The 25,771-nt window shown below is 28.9% G+C and overlaps 1 protein-coding gene across 1 annotated transcript; it reads left to right on the forward strand.

Annotated features, from left to right (window-relative positions):
- Positions 1 to 25,771, forward strand: LOC127284612 (apolipoprotein D-like). The gene is made up of 4 exons (XM_051310147.1): positions 1 to 168; positions 472 to 602; positions 23,087 to 23,330; positions 25,226 to 25,771. Exons 1-4 carry the CDS (start codon positions 58 to 60, stop codon positions 25,523 to 25,525), a joined length of 786 nt encoding a protein of 261 aa, XP_051166104.1. The 5' UTR covers positions 1 to 57; the 3' UTR covers positions 25,526 to 25,771.

The raw sequence follows: 25,771 nt of genomic DNA on the forward strand, positions 1-25,771 counted from the left end.
AATGTATAAAAGGAACGGAGATCAGAGATCCTAAACACAGATCGTCTTCAACAAATAATGAAAAAGATCGTTGCTCTTATTTCGGCCTTGACAATGGTCAGGGGACAAATACCAAATTTGGGCTGGTGTCCAGAATACGTACCCATGACGAACTTTGATATGTCAAAGGTAAACTTTTATCATTATTAAAGCTTCTTTCATTTTAAATGTAAATCATGCAAGTATAAGTTCCATAATTGAAAGAAAAATCGTTATGTTAAAAATCTACGATTTACCTTTCGCATCAAATAATTTAATGAATAAAAATGGAATTCATTTTAAAAAATAATTTTTTTTTGAAAACTTTTTTTATTTTAATTTTTTTAATATAATAAATCGAAAAAATATTGTATTAATAAACATTGTTTTAAAAATATGAAGTTTCAAAAACTGAAAATTATCTATCAGTTACAAGTCTCTTAAATGTTACAGTTTTTGGGAATCTGGTATGAAACCGAAAGGTCTTTTCAACTTTCGGAAGTGGGTTCCCGTTGTGTAAGGGCAAACTATACTATAGGACCTGATGGGAAATATCATGTTAGCAACGAAGTGACTAATGTTGCGTAAGTATTATTTAATAAGAAATGTAAGAAAAGCATTAAAAAATATGACTTTTGTAGTAAAGTATTAGCCAAATTTGAAGTTCATCGTAAAAAACTCAGCAAAACTAAAAAATAAACATTTAATATATGGGGTAAAATTCCTGTAACGTACTAAGTGAAAAAAAATGTTGATCGGATCGGGGTATATCTTGCACATAGATCAGCCTCAGGGGTTTTTTCAAAAACTATAGAAGAGGGAAGGGGTTCAATTTTTTTGAAAAATTTAAGCAATGAGAATAGAAAATTTAACAACATAAACAGAAAAATGAAAAAAAAATTTGACCTATATGTTTTCGAAAGGTTTTTCCTGATCTTTCGAATAGTGTAAAAATTTTTTCAAAGAATTCAAAAATTGACCTTTTCTGAAAATCAAAAAATTTTTTCACTTTTTTTTAAAGATCGGTCTTTTTTGCTTCCTCGTGGAGGAAGCTATGTAGTCCTTTCGTTTATAAACTTTTTAAAAATGGTGAAAACAAATTTTCCTCTATATAGAAACATGTTATATGAGATCCTGATCAATTGTCCGGATGTATGTATGTGTGTGTGTATGTGTGTGTGTGTGTGTGTGTGTGTATGTGTGTGTGGATCGTTTTTGTGAACACGATATCTTTAACAGGTTTTAATGGATTTGGATAAAATTTGGTAGGCTTATTTAACACATTAATCTCTCAAAAATGACGAGAGGATTTTTAAAAATACCCAAAAAAAAAAATTTTATCGTCTTTTTTCTAAAAAATTTTTTTTAATTGAAAAAATTTTTAAATCGAAAAATTTAAGGTAATATATAATATAATCGTCTTCTTTATGTCAAGATGAATCGATTGATATATATAAAGTATAGATTTGATTGAAATTTAAAGAATTAAAGAAAGTTAAAAAATCAAAAATTCTCATTTTAGCTAAAAAATGATGTGTTTATTTAAATTCATGTTTATATATGAAATAATTTTATTCCCTGCATTGAAACGAATTGGTTGCTATATATAAAGTATAGATTTGATTTAAAATTTGAGAATTAATAAAAATTGAAAAATCGAAAATTCATATTTTAGCTAAAAAATTTTGTGTTTTTTTTTAATTCAAGTTGATGAATAAAATAATTGTATTCCTTGCATTAAAACGAATCGATTCGTATATATAAAGTTTATGTTACACTCAAAATTAATTAAAATTTTCTTTATTTTTCAAAAAATTTAATTAATTTAAAACATTTTTAATTCGAAAGTTTTTAAATCAATCAATTGAATTGGACAAATTCATTGATTCCTTCACGAGGAAGCGAATTTTTTGCTTCACACAATGAGGAAGCATAATGTTTATGAAATAAACATAAAGGACCCCCTACTTGTTTTATTTTATTTTTTTAAAGTTAAAAATGTGTATTTTCACTACAAAAAATATTAAGTTGTCCTTTTTTGTGATTTTCGAGATATTAATTAAGTAATTAATTAATGTTAATCAAAAATGAATTTTTTACAAATAAATAAAGTTATAAAATTTCTGAAACTACCAATTGAAAGCTGACGTAATTCCGCATCCAACGAGCTCTAAATGAACTATTTTGAATTAGAGGATTTTTTATAAACAATTCCAATGTGAGCCAATTGTTTATTAACAATCCACTAATACAAAATACTTCACATAGGGCTCGTTGCATGCGGAATTATGTCAACTTTCATTTAGTAACATAATTACGATAACTTTATTTGATTATAAAATATATCATTTTTTATTAACACAAATTTATTAATTAATAAATAACTCGAAGACAAAAAAAAGACATTTCCATATTTTTTGTTTGGCAAGTATACGCTTTAAATTTTCTAAAAATAATTTAAAAATTAAAAAAAACAATTTTGAAAAAAAGTCAAAAAAATTTTTGTTTTTTATAAAATGTGAGTAAAATTTTTAATTAAATTTTTTTTTTTTCACCAATCTTAAGGTTAATAAAAATGATATCTTTTATAAACAAATAAAGTTATTGCAATTCTAAAGCTACTAAGTAAAAGCTGATGTAATACCGCATCCAGCGAGCCCTATATGAAGTACTTGGATTAGTGGATTGTTAATAAACAATTAGCTAACATTGAAATTGTTTATAAACAATTTTCGACCAATTATAATACCTTCTCATGTGATGAGAATGTAAAAATCCTCTAACCCTGGCGGATTTGATTTACCTAAATTCGACCCAGCTGGGGCGAATCTAAGTCGAATTTAGGTAATTATCAAAAAAAAGCTTTAAATTGATGAAAATTTATAAAAATTAGTATTGTGAGGTTAAATGAACATTTATAGAGTTAATTTTTGTAAGAATTTTAATTATTAACGTGATAAATAATAAATAATCACTTGATATGTGCAAGTGGTAACTGTAGATTTTAACTCGTTATCAGTTTTCATAATATTTTCAAGAAATTAGTGTAAAATGTGTGAAAAAATAATTTATATTTAATAGAAATTGCAAATTTTATTAAATTATTTTATTATTTATCGAGCACAGTTTAAAATAATTGCAATTTAATTTAAAAAAAAGTTTTCTTAAAAGTGATAAGAACTCTACTATACCGACAGCAAGAGGATATTTTCAGGTAAGTAAAGTTATTGTAGCGTGTAGTTTTGTTGTGACTAAAAGATGTCGCTTTAGTTTCTATAGTGATCAGACAGGAACATCGAATCTCATGATCAAATATTCATGAATATTCATCTCTGTTCTATCTTATATCTGATCACTATAGAAACTAAAGCGACATCTTTTAGTCACAACAAAACTACACGCTACAATAACTTTACTTACCTGAAAATATCCTCTTGCTGTCGGTATAGTAGAGTTCTTATCACTTTTAAGAAAACTTTTTTTTAAATTAAATTGCAATTATTTTAAACTGTGCTCGATAAATAATAAAATAATTTAATAAAATTTGCAATTTCTATTAAATATAAATTATTTTTTCACACATTTTACACTAATTTCTTGAAAATATTATGAAAACTGATAACGAGTTAAAATCTACAGTTACCACTTGCACATATCAAGTGATTATTTATTATTTATCACGTTAATAATTAAAATTCTTACAAAAATTAACTCTATAAATGTTCATTTAACCTCACAATACTAATTTTTATAAATTTTCATCAATTTAAAGCTTTTTTTTGATAATTACCTAAATTCGACTTAGATTCGCCCCAGCTGGGTCGAATTTAGGTAAATCAAATCCGCCAGGGAATACAAAATAGTTCATATAGGGCTCGCTGGATGCGGTATTACGTCAGCTTTTAATTAGTAGCTTTAGAATTGCAATAACTTTATTTATTTGTGTAATGTTTCATTTTTTATTAACATTAATTAATTAAAATCTCGAAAATAACAAAATCGAACAACTCAATATTATTTGTTGTGTAAATACACATTTTTAGCTTTAAAAAAAAATAAATAAAAAGGAACGAACTTAAAAAAAATTTGAAAAAAAGTTTAATTTAAAAAAATCGGACAAGTGCGAGTTACACTCGCATTAAAACCGAGGGTTCCGTACCATTAAACCTAAAATTTAAGTGGGTTAAAGTGTGAAGGCTGGTGGAAAAAATCCAATTTTGCTTAATTTTTTCTGTAATGTGAGCATAAAAGCACATAGATATACACATTAGTCACATATAACAAAAATTATCAGTTTTTCCTTGAAAACGCTATGATTATCAACTCTAATCATACTCACTATATTTTTCTTGTAATCTACACGTAAAAATACGTAAAAATGTATAAATATGAAGCCCTTTAGATAAAATTTTCTTCGTTTTTTGAAGAAAATTCATGATTTTTATCGAAAATTATCAGTTTTTTCTTGAAATTGCTATGATAATCAACTCCAATCGTTCTCGCTATATTTTTTTTGAAATCTACACGTAAAAATATATAAATTTGATTCCCTTAAGATAAAATTTTCTTCTTTTTTTATTCGAAAAATACATGATTTTTTCTAAATATATGAGTTTTTCTTAAAAACAATATGATCATCAACTCCAACCGTGCTCGCTGAATTTTTTCTGTAATCTATACGCAAAAATACGCATGTATACCAAATATGAACTGTATTGGTCAAATAGTGTATGAGCTAGGAGGATTAAACGCTTTTTTTCAAAATTTTTGATTTTTCCTTGACAACGCTATGTAAATCGATCCGAATCATGTTCGCTATATATTTCCTGTAATTTTCACGTAAAAATACATAAGTGTACCAAATTTGAGCTCTCTATGTGAAAAAATGTGGCCACCAGGGGGGGGGGTACATAGTCATTTTTAGGGATTTTTCGTAAAAATTTATGGTTTTTCCTTGACAACGCTATGATAATCAATTCCTATGAGATTCGTTATATTTTTCCTGTAATATACACGCCAAAATACATATGTGTACCAAATTTCAGCCCTCTAGATATATTCGTGTGGCCGCTAGGGGGGGTACATGCCTTGCTTCACTAGTCTCATTAATAAGGTTCCCCCTTCGGGTACGGAACCCTAAAAAGGGTTAAAATTTAAATTTTTTGAAAATTTTGTTCCACCATTTGAAAGAGCAGGAAAAAAACTTTCCAAAACATACAGGACAAATATTTTTTCATCTTTCTGTTTAAAAGTTACAAGTTTTCAAAAATTCACTGTTTAAATTTTTCAAAAAAATTCAACACCCTTACTCTCCAACAGTTTTTGAAAAAACCTAACATTACTTCGTGGTTAAATTACTCACCTCTAGGGCTAAACTATGTGCAAGTTACAGCCCGATCCGATCAACTTTTTTTTTACTTAGTTCGCTGCAGGAATTTTACCCCCTATATATTTTTTGATAATTACGCTGTGAATAGTTAAAAACACATTATTCGGTTTTTTTTAGAAGGATTGTTATTGGTAATTATTAATGTGTAAATTTCATATACTCAACTTTATTTAATCATTTTATTAACCTTTATGGGACTGACGAGTACCCGGGTACACTGAGAAAAATAATAATGTAATGTTAACAAAATAATTTGGTGGAGCACTTTTAGTTAAGATTACAAAAATTTAGTTGGCATAACAGTAACGAAAGAAGCAATCAATCGAGAAATTTAGTTGGCTGTACCAAAAATTTCGTTCAAGCTTTTGCGTCTGTTAACTGAATAATTTGGTTCTCCAAACCAAACCGTCTGAATGCTGAATTGCGCATGCGCTGTTCTCGTAAATATGGCTTCTTTCTCTGTTTACGGATGTCACACGTTAACCATGCTTCGCTCTTCGTGTCGTCCAGTTTTATTCAAGTGTTTTCGGGATTTTTATGTGTTTCAGAAATTCGGTAAAAAAGTGTGTGTAGTGATGCATATCGAACAGAGAGAATAAAGCTTGTTAAAAGAACTGAAGTTTTTCTCCAGCCTGTATACTTTATGAAAATAATTTACACTCACATTGTCACTAGGATTCTTAGTGTAGTGGTCAGCGTTCTTGATTTGCGTTGCGTAGTCTGAGGGTTCGATCCCCAGCAGTGTTAGGTTTTTCCGCAATAGAAATTAATTTAAGTAGACATAGGGTGGTAGGTAATATAAAGCGAAAAGAATAAAAGAGGATAACAAAAGTGATAAAATTAAGTGAAAAATAAAAAATATAAGTGTGAGCCAAAAAATAATTTGGTTGAGAAAAGAAAAAATTTTTTTTCATTTAACTAAATTTTTTGTTTGCTTAAAAACAATAAGTTAGTTGTGCAAAACAAAAAATTTGGTAGACCGAACAAAATGATTTAACGAAAAAATTTAGTAGCCCGAACCAAACGGATTAGTTGCACATATATCAAATAAAAAATTTGGTTTGGAGAACCAAACTTCAGTAGATGATATCAAACAGTTTTCTCAGTGTACCTTTTGCATCTTCTAATTGGTTTTTTTCGTAATTTTTAAAATCGTACCGACCTAAGGTTTTTTGTCATCTCAAATTTATCCATATAAAGTGTTTTAATATTATTTATAATGTACCTTTTTCATTCATTTATTTGGAAATTATAAACAAAGTTCCTTCACCCTTAAAAGGCGGACAAGGTACTCGAATACCTCTCTACATTTCATGCAGATAAATGTAGAAATCGTCAGTTTTTAACTTAAAAATTACCGTAAAAATAAAGTTTGAAGAGGATTAATTTGTATTAAAAATGAATTTAAAATAATAAAAAATAAATTTCTTACATTTTTATATTTGACTTCATAAATAATTTGCCTAAATATGTACATGTTTTGTAATCTAGCAAATATATACACAGATACTATTCAATGAAAGATCAATGAAATTGTATATATATACAATATATATGTACAAAATACTTAATACGTAATGCACAGTTTTTAGTAATCAACTAATAATGATAATTTTTTATTAGAAAAAAGAAAATCTTATTTTAAGATTAGTCTTAAAATCAGCGCTAGTAGTTGTATTGGAAATGTCATTGCGTAAATTCAGCAAAGCTGCCTTATGGCGCACTCACACCTTTTCGGCTGCCTGCCTGCCTGCCTGCAGGTTACCATCGCAACAGACGAGTGTGAGTGAGACAGAAAATTTGAATATTCAAATTTTTAAATTTTCTGTCGCACTCACTCTCATGCTTTGCCATGGTAACCTGCAGACAGCCAAAAAAGTGTGAGAGCACCTTTAAAAATGTTGCATCTTTAGGGGGCGCCAACTTTATATAAAGTCAAAAACTGTGTAAATTTCAGGAATTTTTTTCTCAAACACATTGAAATAAATTGATACGAGTTTTTGTAGATGTTTTCTTATATATTTAAACCTTCGAAATATAATTTTAAAAAAATAAATAAAATTTAATAATAAAATAAACGTCATATACTCGCTGCTGAAATTTTCCCATTGCGTTCAATCTAGGGTCCACGATTCTTATCAAAAACAAAAAATTTTTTTCTTCAATCGTACATTAGTGCCTTCTGTATGAATAAATTATTTTTTTAAAGTCGAATGTGATAATGTACGATGGAAGAAAAAATTTTGTTTTGGATAAGAATTGTGGGATCATATATATGATTGATTTAAACATAAGAAATCATATAGGATGTCATGTAGATTCTGAAATATATATCTAAGATTTCACATGAAATTATATAAAGGAAACAATATATGATTTCATATAGGAATTTTCAGTTGGTAGACGGAAGTTTATAAAAATTAAAAATTATTTAATTAAAAATCAAATAATATTACTGCAATTTATCTGAAAAGAAAAAAATTTGTGCTTTGCAATACGCCTTCTCAGTTAGAGTCTCAGCTTTTATAATATTCAAGACTGATCTCAACTGTGAGAAAAAAAGTTATCACCATCTGGCGGCGTAAGAGTGAAACTATGATGATCTACATCTATATTAAAATTTTTCATACAATTTCCTATATAATTTCTCATATAATTTCCGAATTGGTATCTTAAGTGGACAACTAAAATAGTGAAATCCACACATGACATCCCATATGTATTCTTATATGATGAATTCTTACATGCGATCCTATGTAGGAATCCATGAGAACATATATTGGATCTTATGTAAGATACTACATAAGATTTTACATGGATTTTTGTATATATTCCTATATGGTGAATTCATTCATGGGATCTTATATAGGAATCCGTCTGAGAACATATATAGGATCTTATGTAAGATTCTATATGGATTCCGTCATGTATGTAGGAATCCATGTAAAATCTTATGTAGTATCTTACATAAGATCCTATATATATATATGGAGCATTTCACGTGACATTTTCATTCAAAATTTTTTTTTAATTGGAACAATTTTTTTCGAATTCTATATGAAAAATAATGAAATACGTGTTTTTTTATTAAATTTAATTCTAAAAAGTTACTTTTCGCGAAACCAAAGTCATTTGACTCCTATGACAAGCCTACAGCACGTCGGATTTACACGGTAGAAATTTTCAAAAACTGACAAAAACGAGATTTTTGAGATATTTATCCCCATTTATCTCAAAATCCTGACGTGATGGAATGTTTTCGTTGCCAGATTCGAATTCAGCGCACCAAAAACAATGGGAAATGACTTCCCGATCTCTAACAACGGAAATTTTTTTGCAGGCTTGTGATATTGGCCTTAAAAATGTGTTGCAATGTTATCAATCATTTATCACAAAAATATTCAAAATAATTCAAGAAATCTTCATACTTGAGGGTTTTTGAGTCACTAATCAAGATTCGGATTTCAAAATTTAATTTTTTAAAATTTTGGATTTAATATGGCGAACGAAAAATTTTGTCTTTAGACATTTTTGAAACAAATCCAGATCACGATGAACCAGGACGTTTATTTCAAAAATGTGGAAAGGCAAAATTTTTTATCCGACATATTGAATATAGATTTATGAAAAATTAAATTTTGAAATCCGAATCTTGACTAGAGACTCAAGAACCCCCAAAGTATAAAAATTTGTTAAATTATTTTGAATATTTTTGTGATAAATGATTGATTAGATTGCAATACATTTTTAAGGCCAATATTTAATCACCCGCACACTGCTACCCGACTGACATGAGCGCGTCCAGTCCGAGCGAAGCGTCGGTTCTTCGATCCAACTCCTCAATTGCGTATCACGTCAAGATTTTAAGTAAAGTAGGGAAAAAGTCTCCAAAAACCGTGTTTTGAGGGATTCCAGTATTTTTTGCTCCTTAACCTAACGTGATAGAGACCCCATCTGTAAAGCTGTATATTTTTAGATAGGACAGGAGCCCCTTAACTGCATTATTACCGAGTCTTATATATAGGCTTATATATTATTATTAATACTTAGGGGAGGATGGGGCATGAATAGTTAGATAAGACGTTTCCGAATCTAGCGACCAAACCTGAATTTGTATCTACAAACGAGTAGTACCTTTGGAAAGCCTGGTTATTTGGCTATAATTTTGCTATACATTATTTTGCTGTAGACTGCTATCCCTACGAGATACGAATGAAAAAGTAAAAAAAAAATTTTAACTATTCTTGCCCAGTACCGGGGCAAGGATAGTTAAAAGAATCCTGTTGCTCAAAATGTCATAGAAAATCAGTAAATTTTCGTTTTCTTTTTTTTATTGGATTTAGACTATTCAATATTGATATATCAAGTATTAATAACATGTTTTGAACATTTTCTAAATATCAATTATTGCATTAAAATTCGTCTGAACTAGAATATGAGGTTTAACCAATTTTTTTCAGATGATCAATTTCTTGGTCAATAAGCTTCGTTTTTCGTATGTAATTACGCACCAGTATGTATATCAACCTAAAAAGAACAATTAAACATTTTTTTATAATTTGTAGTCGCATTAGGAGGATTTTATCGTCCTTTAATTTCCCTGCCCCATGAGCCCATATTTCAGTTTCTTCTAATTTTTAAGGAACGACGTGAATTAATTTGAAAATAAATACGATATTCGTGTTCAGCAGGAAATTCCACTCCGGAAAACACATACGTAAAAAAATATTCGCAAGCACTAATATGGAAAACAATATGATGAACACTACGTTGACATTTTAGCAAAACAGACTTTTTACAAAAATAAACTCCTGACTTCGCAAATGGTGGCAGATTGACTTCCAATATTTCCTATCATCTATTGGTGTAAAGACGCAAATATACCATGAAGGACGCGATTTTTGAGCATGCCGTCTAAGCATAACAGCAACTAACTATCCTTGCCCCCCAAAATACATCATCACAGATAGGTTTTTTTCTGCCTCTAGTGTGGTGTTACCTATTAAGTGTATAAGGGTTTTTAGTGTCGCTGTATTCAAATTTGACCTTTAAATTCAAAAATTCAAAATGGCAGACATAATTTTTAATATTTTAACGCATTTTAATAAAACTTGGTATAAGGGTGTTTTTTGAGTCTAAGCATAACAGCAACTAACTATCCTTGCCCCATCCTCCCCTATATATTATTGGGGTAATTACCCCCATTTTTTTCTAATTTTTTTATTAAGCCCATATGGGTCTAAAAATATACGTTTCAAAATTTAATTTAAGCCTATATAGAAGTTTCTAGCACCTGAGGTTAAGGAGAAAAAAATACTGAAAACCCTCAAACACACACTTTTTAGGATCTTTACCCCAATTTTTTCAAAAATTCTTTTTTTTGCGCATACGCGTCTTACAGAATACGATTTAAGGTTTAATTTAGGCCTATATAGAAGTCTCTAGCACGTCAGATTAAAGTGGAAAAAAATACTGAAAACACTGTTGTCGCCGTAAGAAACAACTAATAATATTATTTTTGTGAGTTGGTTACTCAACTGAGAACAAACTCTACTTTATTTATTTAACAAGCAAAGTACAAAAACTTGGAGATAATCAATCCTTCCAAAGCTTCACTGAGTCTTTTTGGAAGACAATTTACTAACCGTGCTATCACTTTGAGTAGCGACTAATTAATCTGACCACACCTGCTTATGCATTAGTTTTAAAGGACTGTGCAATAGTCCCCACTCTTTACAATACACACTCATACTTCATACTGTCGACACCTCCCCCCTTTAAACTATCGATGATTTTCAAACTAACATTTATTTAAAAATTCGATGCAGGTTTCCTTCTAGGAGGTTTCGAATGTAATTCAAAATTTAATCCTGGTAGATTTTTCTCACAATCAGTAGCTACAAACTGCGTTGGACCTGTATTGTTAAAACTACGATTTGTATAACAGTTCCCAATACAATATCTTATTAAATTTAAAATACACTGTATAATTCCCGTTTTAAACATTATATAGAAGATTATAATTACAATACTTGCATATCCTATGTACTCTAAATACGTCAAAGACTTTTCTGTCCAACTCTTAAATCTTTCATGTGTCTTTAATTTATCTAGCATCGCTTCGGTATCTTCCATACTAATTTTCGCTTCTTTTATTCTATCTAAATTAAGAAATCTTGGTAATTTTGGTAATTTATCATTAATTAATTTTAAATCGTCTTTCTCAAAATCTAATTCTATTGTGATTTTATCCTCAAAGTATCTACTTATATTTTTCATTGGTTTATTAAGATCTAGCTTTATTTCATTCGTATATAGCTTACATCTATTCCCTGTTATTAGATAAGTACCCAATTTTTTACCATTATAATTATTATTTTCGCATACTATATCTATAACTGTTTCTTTTACAAATATACATATATAACCTGTTTCTGTTTTCATAAATGTTTCATCGCTGAGTAGTAATGGAGATTTTAGACAATTTCTGTTAGACATTTTTATTAAATCCGCGTCACAATTTTCTGTTTGATATATTAAATAATTCGGTTGATTTCTCTTACAAATTTTATAGTCTTCTATATTACTACATTTTTCTAAATCTGTCTTGTCAATCGGTACGTATTCAGTTTTCGTTTGCAAAATATATTCGTGGTTTGGTAAAAACACCATAGCTTGACCATTAATTATTCGTTCTGGAATTGGTAAACTTCTTACTATTGTCATTTCTTTTTCATCTAAAATCGGAATTTTAATTATGTATACTAAGTGATGATTTTTTTATAATTGTAGTAATTTCACTAATGTCTATAATATGTTGATAGTTTCTTTCATCGCTTTCCATTACTTTGTGGGTGATAAACTGAAGTCTTTACATTTGGTCCTTCTGGTATGTCTGATTCTTCATAATATTCTTGTTTTCTTTCATTTTGTTTAAATCGTTGACATAAATCACATGTTTTGATGAAGTCTTCAACATCTTTTGTAATGTTGGGCCAGTTTGTCATATTTCTTATCTTTTGTACTGTAATATCTTTAGAATAGTGTCCTCCTAATATTCCTTCATGTGCTTCTGCTATAATTTTTCTTCTATTCGTTTCAATGTGTTTCTTTATTAAATATATTTTCTTGTCACCTCCTTTCCATCTTTTAAAAAGAATCCTCGATATTTTCCTTTTATCTATATCCTCGTAAATGATTCTTAATCTTTCTTCTTTAGTTTCTTTTTCTAAAAATTCTGATAATTGATCATCTGTCACCTGAGGACTAATTTTTATTTTGTCATTTTCTTCTGTTTCTTCGTTAGTGATCCAAATTTCTTTTATCCTTGTCGGTCCAAATTCTCGTTTTATAATTAACTGTCCTGTTTGTTCTATTTTGTTTCTTTTTAATCGTATTTTATTCGCGTCATCATTATCTATTTGAGGTATATCTCTGATCCATTGTACTTCTGTTTCCTCGTTAAAATCTCTTAATACTTTGTATATAGCTCTTTCTTTAGGTATTGTTTTTCTTCCATAAACTAATATTTTCCAAATATAATTTGTGTCTCTTATAGGTTCAAGTATATCTCTCAAGTTACTTATCGGTTCCAAAAGAGAATAATTTGCATACCCTTGCCTTTTTTCTTTAGTACCTGTAATCAATTTTATAGTTTTTATTACCTTGAATTCGTCTTTAATTATTGATTGATCACTTTCTTCTGTCTGTGAATTTATTTCCATATTTTCGTATTTATTTTCGTCATCAATGATTGAGTTGTCGTCTTCTGTTTGCGTATCTACTTCCAGGTTCTCATTTTCCTCGTTTACACCTGTAGTAAGCGCGTTCTGCTGTTGTAACGTATCATATGTACCGTCTGTTGTCATCTGAACCCTTGGAATGCGCGATAAGGCGTCAGCGTTTGTGTTGGCAATTCCTTTTTTGTAAATAATTTCATAATCGTATTCTTCTAATTTTAGTCTCCATCTCATTAATCTGCTTGTCGGATCTTTTACATTAAATAACCAAACTAAGGGTTTGTGATCTGTTACAATTTTAAATCTTCGTCCAAAAAGATGGTGTCTAAAATGTTTAACTGCCCATACTATTGATAATAATTCTTTTTCAGTAGTCGTGTAATTTATTTCTGCCTTATTTAAAGTTCTTGAAGCAAATGCTATTGGTTTATCTTCTCCGATGTGTCCTTGTGATAAAATTGCTCCTAATCCTTCATTTGATGCATCAGTTGTTAGAACAAAAACTTGATTCCAATTTGGAAATTGTAGTATCGGTGCTGTTATTAATTTATCTCTTAATTCGGAAAACGCGTTTTCTTCTTTCTGTGTCCACTCAAATGTAGTTTCCTTTCGTAGTAATTTAGTTAGTGGATTTGCTATTTTAGAGAAGTTTTTTATGAACTTCCTGTAATAACCAAAAAGTCCTAAGAATTGCTTAATCTGTTTTTGAGTTTTTGGTCTTGGATAATTTTTTACTTTGTCAATTCTATCTGGGTTTGGCTTTATACCTTCTTTTGTAATAACATGCCCTAAATATTCCAGTTCTGGACGCAGATATTCGCATTTATCTGGCTGTAATTTGAGTCCAACTTGTCGTAGTCTTATAAATAAATTCTTCAAATTTTTATTATGTTCTTCCAACGTTCTTCCGTAAACAATAATATCGTCAATATATGCAAAACATCCATTACCTATTAGTCGTTTTAATCCATTATTTATCATTCTTTGAAATGTTGGAGGGGCATTTTTTAAACCAAAAGGCATTCTATTATATTCATAATGACCTTCGTTTGTGCTAAAAGCTGTTTTTTCTTTGTCCTTAGGATTCATTCCTATTTGATGAAATCCGGAAGCAAGATCAAAACAAGAAAAGAATTTAGAATTTCCTAACTGCTGAATTATCTCATCAATACACGGTAAAGGATATTTGTCTAAAATGGTTTTTTCATTTAGTTTTCGATAATCTATAACAATTCGCCATTTTAATTTGCCTGAAGCGTCTTTCTTTTTTGGGACTATCCATAACGGTGAATTGAAAGGAGACATACTTTCTCGAAGTATATTTTTCTTTAACATTTCTTTAATTTGTTGGTAAACTTCTTCTTGTAACATAGGTGGATATCTATATTGTTTTGTATTTACAGGTTGATCGTCTGTTGTTCTAATTGTATGCTCAGTTAATTTAGTTAAAGGTAAAGGATCGTTTCCTAATAGGAAAATGTCGTGAAATTCTGTTATGATTCTTAGTAAGTCTTCTTTTCCTTCTTTGATATGGTCTAGTCGTGTTTTAGATAATAATTCTTTAATTCTTTCATTATTGCTGAATTGGTACATTTTTTCGTCAGTCAGTTTTTTTATAAATCTATCCATAAGTCTTCATAAGCATCATACATACTTTCAATTTTTGCTGTATTAGGTGGTAAAATTGGATTTCCTTGATAATCATATTTTGTGACTGCTGAATATCCTCCTTCAAAGTTAATAAAACAGATTTTATCTTTCTTATCTGCACTAGGTTGTGGATGAAGTATTTTAGGTCCTAAGTTTAAAATACCTTTTTCTAAGTCAATTTTAAAATTTTGATCGTAAAGTAAATTCATTCCAATTAAACCATTTTCTCTAAATGCATTTTCATCTTTCGTAACTTGAAAAACTGATTCTTTACCATAAAGTTTTAAACAAATAGAATATTCAAATGTTATGGGATTGTTTCCTATTGTTAAAACATTATGAGGTGCGTATTTTTTAAAGTTTTTTTCTTCTAACATACTGTTTTTTATGATTAATATATTCGATCCTGTATCAACTACAAATTTTCCCGATTTTAATTTATCAAATTTTAAAGCCACAATAGGTGTGTCGTGTCTTCTTCGTTCTCTCGGGATCGGTGGAAGGTTGTGCTTAGCGGGTTCTCCGATAAAGAAAATTCTTCGCTTAGCTGCACTCGGTCTGGTGGTTTGCTGTTGATCGATCGTGACTGAAAATTTTGAGTTTTCTCTTGACGTGGTGGTAAACCTCTCAATTTTCCTCTACAGACATCTTCTGTATGTCCTACATTTTTGCAATGGTTGCATTTTTCTATATTTGTCTGTTTACTAAATCTTGGTTTTGGAACTGGGTTCTCATTTCTTGGGTTTCTTGTAAAATTTTCTATTCTTCTTTTATCTTTTATATTCACGTTAATTTCTGAGGCAATATTAAAACATTCATTCAGAGTTTTCGGTTTCTGAGGACGGATTCTAATTTCAAATTCTTCACGTATATTTCTTAAGAATGTGCTGACGCTTGCACTTGTTTCTATTTCCTGTCTTACGAAAGTTTCTTCAGGTGTTATATTCATACTATCTATAGACTGCCTGATTTTGTCCTGACACTGCATAAATCTTGAGGTGAATGACTCTAAACCTTCATTTTTGCCCATTATACATGAATCGCGAGCCCTTTGAAGTGATTCTAAACTATCCTTTTCTCCAAATAAAATTCGTAATCTTTCAAAAAAATCAGCAAATGTTTTAACTGCATCGGCTCTAATTCTGTTTGCCGCTTTTCCTACTAATTTTTGTGCAATTATTGCATGAAGTAATGTTAGTCTATCATTTGTTTTTGTTTTCTTTTTGGACAATCTTATTAAATGAATGAAGTTTTCTAAACCGCTCCCGTTAAATTCTGGTATTAATTTTATACTTTTTCCAAAATCATATTCTGTAACTTCTTCTAATTCTTCATGATCGCTGTTTAATTCATTCTCATTTAAGGGTAAACCTAACTCTCTTCTAACTGGTTGTTCCATAGCTAACAATCTTGTTTCAAATCTTTCCAATTTTGCAAGAATTGTTTGAAAAAGGTCATTTGAACTTGTTGATGTTTCTGGCATGATTTTTAGAATATTGTCTAATTTAAGTCTGTCAGTCAGTGATATTGAAGGGGATGAACTGTCTGTGTCTATAGTTTCGTTTTCCCTACTTTCTCTAAATGAATTTAAATCCAGTTTGATTTAATAAATTTCCTATATCGTTTCGAACAATTTTATTTTATAACCGTTCGCGTTTTCTAATTTAAAATTTCATTTCTTGCAATCCTGCTACAAGGAGTACACAAGAATATGAAATTTGTTTTTTTTTGTTTATTGACGATGGAAATACTGATAAAATCACGGAGTATACCAACGCTTTAAAACAAACTTAGCCACACCCTATGAAGGTCGCCGTTCAACGTACGTAAAGTGGACTTATACTCTTGTTCTAAAGATTCGTAGTTTTGTTTTATATACCTTACTTCAATGTTGCTTTTGAATGTTGGTCTGGATCGTAGTACTGGAAAATCTCGAATTCTGTTTCGTATACTTGGATAACTCTCTGGATACCTCTCTGTAGACCTGGATATCTGTATCGCTGCTTGGCTAACACTCTGGATAACACTTCGTAGATATGGATATCTGGATCGCTGCTTGGTTAACACTCTGGATAACACTTCGTAGAACTGGATAACTCTCTGGATACGTCTTTGTAGATCTGGATAACTCTCTGGATATCTCTTTTGTTGATTCTCTCGTTCACTTTGAATTATCACTTTGTTTATCTGGAACTAGTTCTTGGTTCTGGATATTTAAAACTTGGATGAACTTCCAAATAATTTTAAATATTTCACCGCTGCCACCAATTATGTTGTCGCCGTAAGAAACAACTAATAATATTATTTTTGGGAGTTGGTTACTCAACTGAGAACAAACTCTACTTTATTTATTTAACAAGCAAAGTACAAAAACTTGGAGATAATCAATCCTTCCAAAGCTTCACTGAGTCTTTTTGGAAGACAATTTACTAACCGTGCTATCACTTTGAGTAGCGACTAATTAATCTGACCACACCTGCTTATGCATTAGTTTTAAAGGACTGTGCAATAGTCCCCACTCTTTACAATACACACTCATACTTCATACTGTCGACAACACTTACCTTAAAAAAACCTTTTAGTTCAGCCAATTAGCCAGAAACGTGTAACGCCGTTTTTTTAATCAAAGAAACTTTTAAATATTATAAATCATAATAAATAAATTTCATTTTGAAAAAATTTTTATTTGTAGTTAAAATGCTAATAAATATATGGTAAAATATTTGAAGTTCTAAGTTTTCATTGTTCTTTAACAAAAATTACCCAAAAACGCTAAAAAAACGTCCGTCACACGGGATGAGTCCTTTAAGGAAAAAAAAATGAAAACCCTCAAAAACACTAGTTTTGGACACTTTATCTCCACTTTACTAAAAATCCTGACGCGATATGCAATTATAAAACCTGAGATCGTGTTCAGCACACAAAAATACTTTAGAAACCATTCCGACATCTAAAACAAAAAAGAAAGTCTTATTTTGTAAACCTGTGTTACGGGTTAATATTAATCAATCGGTCTGTGATTTGGCAAAAATTTTTTTTTAAACTGGAACCAAACAGGAGGATGGCACAAATTCGAATTCAGCACTCTCAAAAACACCCTTATACCAAGTTTTATTAAAATGCGTTAAAATATTAAAAATTATGTCTGCCATTTTGAATTTTTGAATTTAAAGGTCAAATTTGAATACAGCGAAACTAAAAACCCTTATACACTTAATAGGTAACACCACACTAGAGGCAGAAAAAAACCTATCTGTGATGATGTATTTTGGGGGGCAAGGATAGTTAGTTGCTGTTATGCTTAGACGGCTTGCTCAAAAATCGCGTCCTTCATGGTATATTTGCATCTTTACACCAATAGATGATAGGAAATATTGGAAGTCAATCTGCCACCATTTGCGAAGTCAGGAGTTTATTTTTGTAAAAAGTCTGTTTTGCTAAAATGTCAACGTAGTGTTCATCATATTGTTTTCCATATTAGTGCTTGCGAATATTTTTTTACGTATGTGTTTTCCGGAGTGGAATTTTCACGTCGTTCCTTAAAATTTAGAAAAAACTGAAATATGGGCTCATGGAGCAAGCATAGTTAGAGCTATTTCGGCTCGATAAAATCCTCCTAATGCGACTGCAAATTATAAAAAGGATGTACAAAATATACTGTCTTGACCTTTTCACCTTCAATATAAAAAATATTTTTTAAAAAAATTTGTCTCCTTTTTTAAATAATATACATATGAGGCAAAATTCCTGAAATGTCCGAACAAAAAATTAAAAGTTCTCGAATTTAATCCATACTTTTCTAAAATGTTGTTATTGTTGGTAAAAGTCTAAAAATCAATTATTATTGAATTTAATAAAATAGTTTTTAAATTACAACGTTTTTAATTTTTGACTTTTGAAAAAAAAATTTTTTTTCAATGTACAATATTTATAAGTAGAATGCATAAAAGTTAACATATATATAATGATTTTTAAAGCTTTTTTGACGAGCTACACGCTGTTAATAAAATTTTTTTTTTAAATAACATTTGACCTTGAAATTCAAGGTCAAAATGTTAATTTACATTTATCTCAAAATCGGATTTTTTAAAATTATTTTTAACTATCTCAATGGAAAGCTTGACTAATTTCCTACAAAACATGTAATTTTCAGAGTGGGATCTTTTAAAGTTTTTGAGATATTAATTAATTAATTAATTAATGTTTATAACAAATGAAATATTTTACAAACGAATAAAGTTACCGTAATTCTGAAGTTAGTAATTGAAAGTTAACGTAATTCCGCATCCAACGAGCCCTATATGAAGTATTTTGGATAAGTAGATTGTTAATAAACAATTAGTTAACATTGCAATTGTTTATTAACAATCTACTTATCCAAAATACTTCATATAGGGCTCGTTGGATGCGGAATTAGCTTAACTTTCAATTGGTAAGTTCAGAATTACCATAACTTTATTTGTTTGTAAAATATTTTATTTTTTACTAACAAGAAGCATCCAAAAGCCCTATATGAAGTATTTTTGTTCAATTTTAGTTAAATAACAATAAAAAATGAAATATCTTACAAACAAATAAAGTTATCGTAAATCTAAACTTACCAGTTGAAAGTTAAGCTAATTCCGCATCCAACGAGCCCTATATGAAGTATTTTGGATAAGTAGATTGTTAATAAACAATTGCAATGTTAACTAATTGTTTATTAACAATCTACTTATCCAAAATACTTCATATAGGGCTCGTTGGATGCGGAATTACGTTAACTTTCAATTATTAACTTCAGAATTACGGTAACTTTATTCGTTTGTAAAATATTTCATTTGTTATGAACATTAATTAATTAATTAATTAATATCTCAAAAACTTTAAAAGATCCCACTCTGAAAATTACATGTTTTGTAGGAAATTAGTCAAGCTTTCCATTGAGATAGTTAAAAATAATTTTAAAAAATCCGATTTTGAGATAAATGTAAATTAACATTTTGACCTTGAATTTCAAGGTCAAATGTTATTTAAAAAAAAAAATTTTTATTAACAGCGTGTAGCTCGTCAAAAAAGCTTTAAAAATCATTATATATATGTTAACTTTTATGCATTCTACTTATAAATATTGTACATTGAAAAAAATTTTTTTTTTCAAAAGTCAAAAATTAAAAACGTTGTAATTTAAAAACTATTTTATTAAATTCAATAATAATTGATTTTTAGACTTTCACCAACAATAACAACATTTTAGAAAAGTATGGATTAAATTCGAGAACTTTTAATTTTTTGTTCGGACATTTCAGGAATTTTGCCTCATATATATAAAAAAAAACTTTTATTTATTTTTAATAAAAATTTAAAAAAATATATATGAGAGATTCTTTTTCAATCGACCCAGCCCAAAAAGTCAATGTTCTGGGATTGGCTTCATACTTTGGTAAATTGTTGTCCTATATGATAGTAACAAATCCCTAAAATATAAACTCATTAAAAAAATATTTGTAGAAAGTAGAGGGGGTTGAAGTTTTGACGTTAAGGGTAACATTGTCATTTTCAAATCCGTATAACTATGACAAAAGTTAATGCATTTTAATTTATCTATAATGAATGTTAATGCATTTTTCACGTACTTTTCAAACATGTATACGAAATTTAAAAAAACATTTTTGACCCCTTTTTTTCAAAATCAACCCTTATTTTTCAATTTTCACCCCTCCGGGTATTTATTTATTTATTTTTTTATTTTCATTGGAAAGCTGAGGTTTTTTCCCATGAGCTATGTTTATATTAAAGTAGGACAACAATAATTTTGTGAGAAACAGAATATTAATGTAGGCGGTGCCGAGAACGGGTATACCTGGAGATCATCTTCGAGGATTTAGGTAGGCACCGCATAATTTAATATTATGTTTCTCACAAAATTATTGTTGTCCCACTTTCATATTTACATAGCTCATGGGAAAAAACCTCAGCTTTCCAATGAAAATAAAAAAAAAATACCCGAAGGGGTGAAAATTGAAAAATAAGGGTTGATTTTAAAAAAAAGGGGTCAAAAAATTTTTTTTTTAATTTCGTATACAGTTTTGAAAAGTACGTGAAAAATGCATTAAAATTCATTATAGGTAAATTAAAATCCATTAACTTTTGTCATAGTTATACGGATTTGAAAATTACAATGTCATATTATGAATTTCACCTGATATAATTTTGAAGCAGCATTATAAATTTAATATTTAATTAAATAATAATAAAATAATGGAAAAAATAAATTTAAACAAAAAATATTGAGTTATAAAATTTATTTTAAATTGAAAATGTTATTAAAATATTTAAAAATTATTTAAATGTCTAAGTAAAATTAAATTTTGATTAAAACTTCAATTTTAATTAAGTATAAGTTACAAATTTATTAAATTTACAATAATTTAATGGCAAAAACACAGGTTAATAACAATTTTGGGAAATTGTACTATTAATTTCTCTACAGATTTCGCGCTTTACATCTCGTTGGCTAAACACTCCTCTATAAAATTAATACAAAAAAAAGGAGGGGGTCCTTTATGTTTATTTCATAAACATTTTGCTTCCTCATTGTGTGAAGCAAAAAATTTGCTTCCTCGTGGAGGAAGCTATGAATTTCTCAAATTCGATTGATTGATTTAAAAAATTTTGAGTTGAAAACTGTTTTAAATTAATTAAATTTTTTTAAAAATTAAAAAAATTTTAATTAATTTTGGGTGTAACATATACTTTATATATACATATCGATTAAAACCTGTTAAAGATACCGTGTTCACAAAAACGATCCACACACACATACATACATCCGGACAATTGATCAGGATCTCATATAACATGTTTCTATATAGAGGAAAATTTGTTTTTACCATTTTTAAAAATTTTATAAACGAAAGGACTACAAAGCTTCCTCCACGAGGAACCAAAAATGTTTAATTGTTCTTTTTAGGTTGATATACATACTGGTGCGTAATTATATACGAAAAACGAAGCTTATTGACCAAGAAATTGATCATCTGAAAAAAATTGGTTAAACCTCAGATTCTAGTTCAGACGAATTTTAATGCAATAATTGATATTTAGAAAATGTTCAAAACATGTTATTAATACTTGATATATCAATATTGAATAGTCTAAATCCAATAAAAAAAAGAAAACGAAAATTTACTGATTTTCTATGACATTTTGAGCAACAGGATTTTTTTAACTATCCTTGCCCCGGTACTGGGCAAGAATAGTTAAAATTTTTTTTACTTTTTCATTCGTATCTCGTAGGGATAGCAGTCTACAGCAAAATAATGTATAGCAAAATTATAGCCAAATAACCAGGCTTTCCAAAGGTACTACTCGTTTGTAGATACAAATTAAGGTTTGGTCGCTAGATTCGGAAACGTCTTATCTAACTATTCATGCCCCATCCTCCCCTAAGTATTAGCTTTGGATGTACATATGGTTTTTTTATATCAATTTTTATTGAAATGTCACAACTTTTTAGTACATTTTTCTTGGTTTTTTATTCCAGGTCTTAAACTGCTCATGAAACCTTTCCGCCGGTTTTGGTCTGAAAAATAAGTAGTCGATCTAATATATGGCAACTATCGCCGCCATTGTGTAGTAAAATTTCAAGTAAAAATTTTTTTACACTTCAATATGTAGTTAATAAGCACATTAAAAAGAAATCCTATTCCTTTTTTCATTTTCCCAAAATACATTATCACAGATAGGTCTTTTTTTCTGCCTCTAGAGTGGTGTTATTCCTTAATGCTAGTAAAAATATTGGGTGTTTTAATTAATACATAATAATATATCACGATGTACGCAGCCTTCGGCCATGTACGGTTTTTCTCGTTAGCGTTTAAAAAAACGCGATACAAAGTACGCGGCCTTGGGCCGCTTAGACTTCTATCCCTTTGCATGTTTAAAAAACCTTGGCGGGAGGAGGCAATTTTCACTATCATTTTTATAAGCAGCGCATCAAAATACGTTAGAATACCAAGTTTTATTAAAATCGGTGGTCCCCTTTATTCGGAAGTACACCCATATGTTCTTCTTATTTCTCCATGCACGTTCATGGATAAATGTAATGATAAATATGTACCTTTCACTGTAGATTTGTACAATTCGATATGTTAATTGGCAAACTATATGTACGCTATAAAATATTAAAACACTTTTTTTTAAATAATATATTTCTTTCACTGTATTCTTCTCTTTGTTAATGCTCGCTTGTACACTACAAAATTATTATAGATAAAGAGTGTTTTTAATTATTATGTTTATTTTTTAGAACTGGAATTAAAAGAGTTTGGGATGGAGAAATTAAACCACCAACAATTAAAGCTGAGGAAGGAAAACTACATATAAAGTATACTGGAATACCATTAACACCTGAATACAAATATTCAATCTTAGAAACTGATTATAAAAGTTACGCTGTTCTATGGAATTGTAATGGTTTTGGACCATTTAATGCACAAAGTGCATGGATTATGACTAGAAAACCATTTGCACCAGGAGATGTTCTTCAAAAGGTAATTAAGCAAGTTATTTTTCCTAACTTTTTGTCAAAAGCAATCACATCACAAGTAGAAATGTCCGTAGCTCGCCGGAATTAAACACAAGTATGGTACTGATCCAATGCTGACCTCGGTATTGACTTTCAATACTGACAGTGCACTGACTTATACACCGAATCAGTACTATGTCGGAGGTAAAAAAATATTAAAACCAGTACTGGAAGTAGACTGTCATACACACCGAATTAGTACTATGTCGCTGATAAAAAACATTAAATAAAAAGTCTTAAAATTGTTCTAATAGGTTGAAAACGATGATTTTTAATTAATATTGTTTATTTAATAATTAATAAATAACAAATTATTAATTTTTTGTGTTTCCATTTTTGTTGTTAAAAGTAGAATATCTCAAATTTATTATTACGCACCTTAATACTTAACATTTCTTCATAATTCATATTTTATGTATTCTTAAATTAAATTTTCAAACTTTTTAACCATTTATATTTTACGGTCCTTTTTTATTAACTTATTTTTAATTATGTAATTCATCAATCATCTTTTTTTGTTTTAAAAAAAAAATTTGGGTAAAGACCCCCAAAAATGTATGTTTTATGGTTTCCAGTATTTTTTTCTCCTTAACCAAACGTGATAGAGACCTTTATGTAGGCTTAAATTAGAGTTAAAAACGTACATTTTAAGTCCCATATGCGCATAATAAATTTTTTTTTTAATTTTGAAAAAATGGAGGTAATGACCCCAATAATCTTTTTGGGTGATTTAAACCTAATTTTTTTTCGAAATGAAAATTTTTTTTTATCTTGAGCATTTGAGTCTTAAAGTGTAAGATATAAGCTTTAATTTAAGCCTATATAGAAGTGTCTATCACGTCAGGTTAAGGAGAAAAAAATACTGAAAACCCTCAAAGACACGGTTTTTGGAGACTTTACTCCCACTTTACTCAAAATCCTGAAGTGATACGCAATTTTGAAACCCGGGAACGTGTTTATCCTACAAAAATACATTGGAAACCACTTTGATATTTCAAAAAAAATACCTTATAGACCTGTGTTATTACTACTTTTGTTATAATAATAATTTGGTGTTTCATTTCTCACTTCCAATAATCGAGAATAACTCAATTCTGTTTGTTCGTTAGAAGCGATAATTTCAATACACATTTTTATGAATTAGTATTTGATATCAATTGTTATTTTATCCATCAATAAGAATTATCAAAATCGAGATTTTGTTCTATAAAATAATAATGAAATAATAATTTAAAACAGAAAAAAAAATATTACGTATAAATAAACTACAATACGTAAAGAACAAAAAGTACAAGTTCAACCGAGAGAGCGCTAGGGAGCGAGGAATATATCGCTAGTTAAATATAACTATTGGTTATCCTTCTTTTATAATTTTTTACTTTTCTACATGGAAAAAAATAGTTCGAGATCTTTCATTAACTTTTTTTGTGCGCGTGCGCAAACATTGATTGTCATGAAGAGAGTGATGAACGTTCGTGAAATCTTGAAAAAAGTTAATGAAAGATTTCTAAACTTTGGGATCGTTCAAAAGTGAAAAACTAGTTTACAAAAGTTTCGCGAACTATTTTTTTCGTGTGTAAGAATAATGAAACATTTATACAAAACTATTCAACGCTTGTATTTACATTTATACATTTTTAATGATAAAATAAACTCCATGTTCCATCGTGTCCTCCCCCGTCTTGACACCATTTCCCCTATTTATTTATTGTTATTATTAATAAAATTAGTTTTTTTGAATTTCCATCCATAGATTTAAAAGCTCCAGACTATTTTGTTTACAAGAAACCAAAAAATTACATTAATCATATTAATTAAAGAACAAATTTCTAACACTTCTATGTACATTTATGTTTTCAGGCTTATGCTGTCTTCGATAAATATAAGATCTCCAAAACATTTTTTGTGAAGACGAGACAAGATGATTGTAGTTATATTGTAAACCCTACTATTAAACCTGCACAACAATCTTCTCAAGTTGATGGAATTGAAGTTATAGAGGAAGAATCTTTGAATGGACATATACCTTCTAATATAGGAAATAATGAAAAAGTATCAACTGAAACAAAAAAACACAAAGATTCGTTTGACGAATCTATTAAAATTTCAAAACTTGAAAAAGAAGAAAAAATCGTAGAACTTACGACACAAAATAAGTAAAACCTGAATAAACTACTACTTGTCCAAAGAAATAATCGAGGATCATAAAAATATTTTTAACGCTAAAGAATATTAGTTGAATGAAATAATATTTGTTCCACTTTGAGATGAAATATTGATTTAAAGTAGAATCTTCAATTAATTTATTATAATTGGCTTAAGTAACTTATGAAATTAATATAAATTAATATTATTATTATTGTGTAAAAAAATAAAATAAAAAACGAATACATAAATTCCTACAAA

The sequence above is a fragment of the Leptopilina boulardi genome, unplaced genomic scaffold (assembly GCF_019393585.1).
Source record: "Leptopilina boulardi isolate dan_hultmark-lab unplaced genomic scaffold, ZJU_Lbou_2.1 LbouV2_120, whole genome shotgun sequence".
Classification (NCBI taxonomy): Eukaryota; Metazoa; Arthropoda; class Insecta; order Hymenoptera; family Figitidae; genus Leptopilina; species Leptopilina boulardi.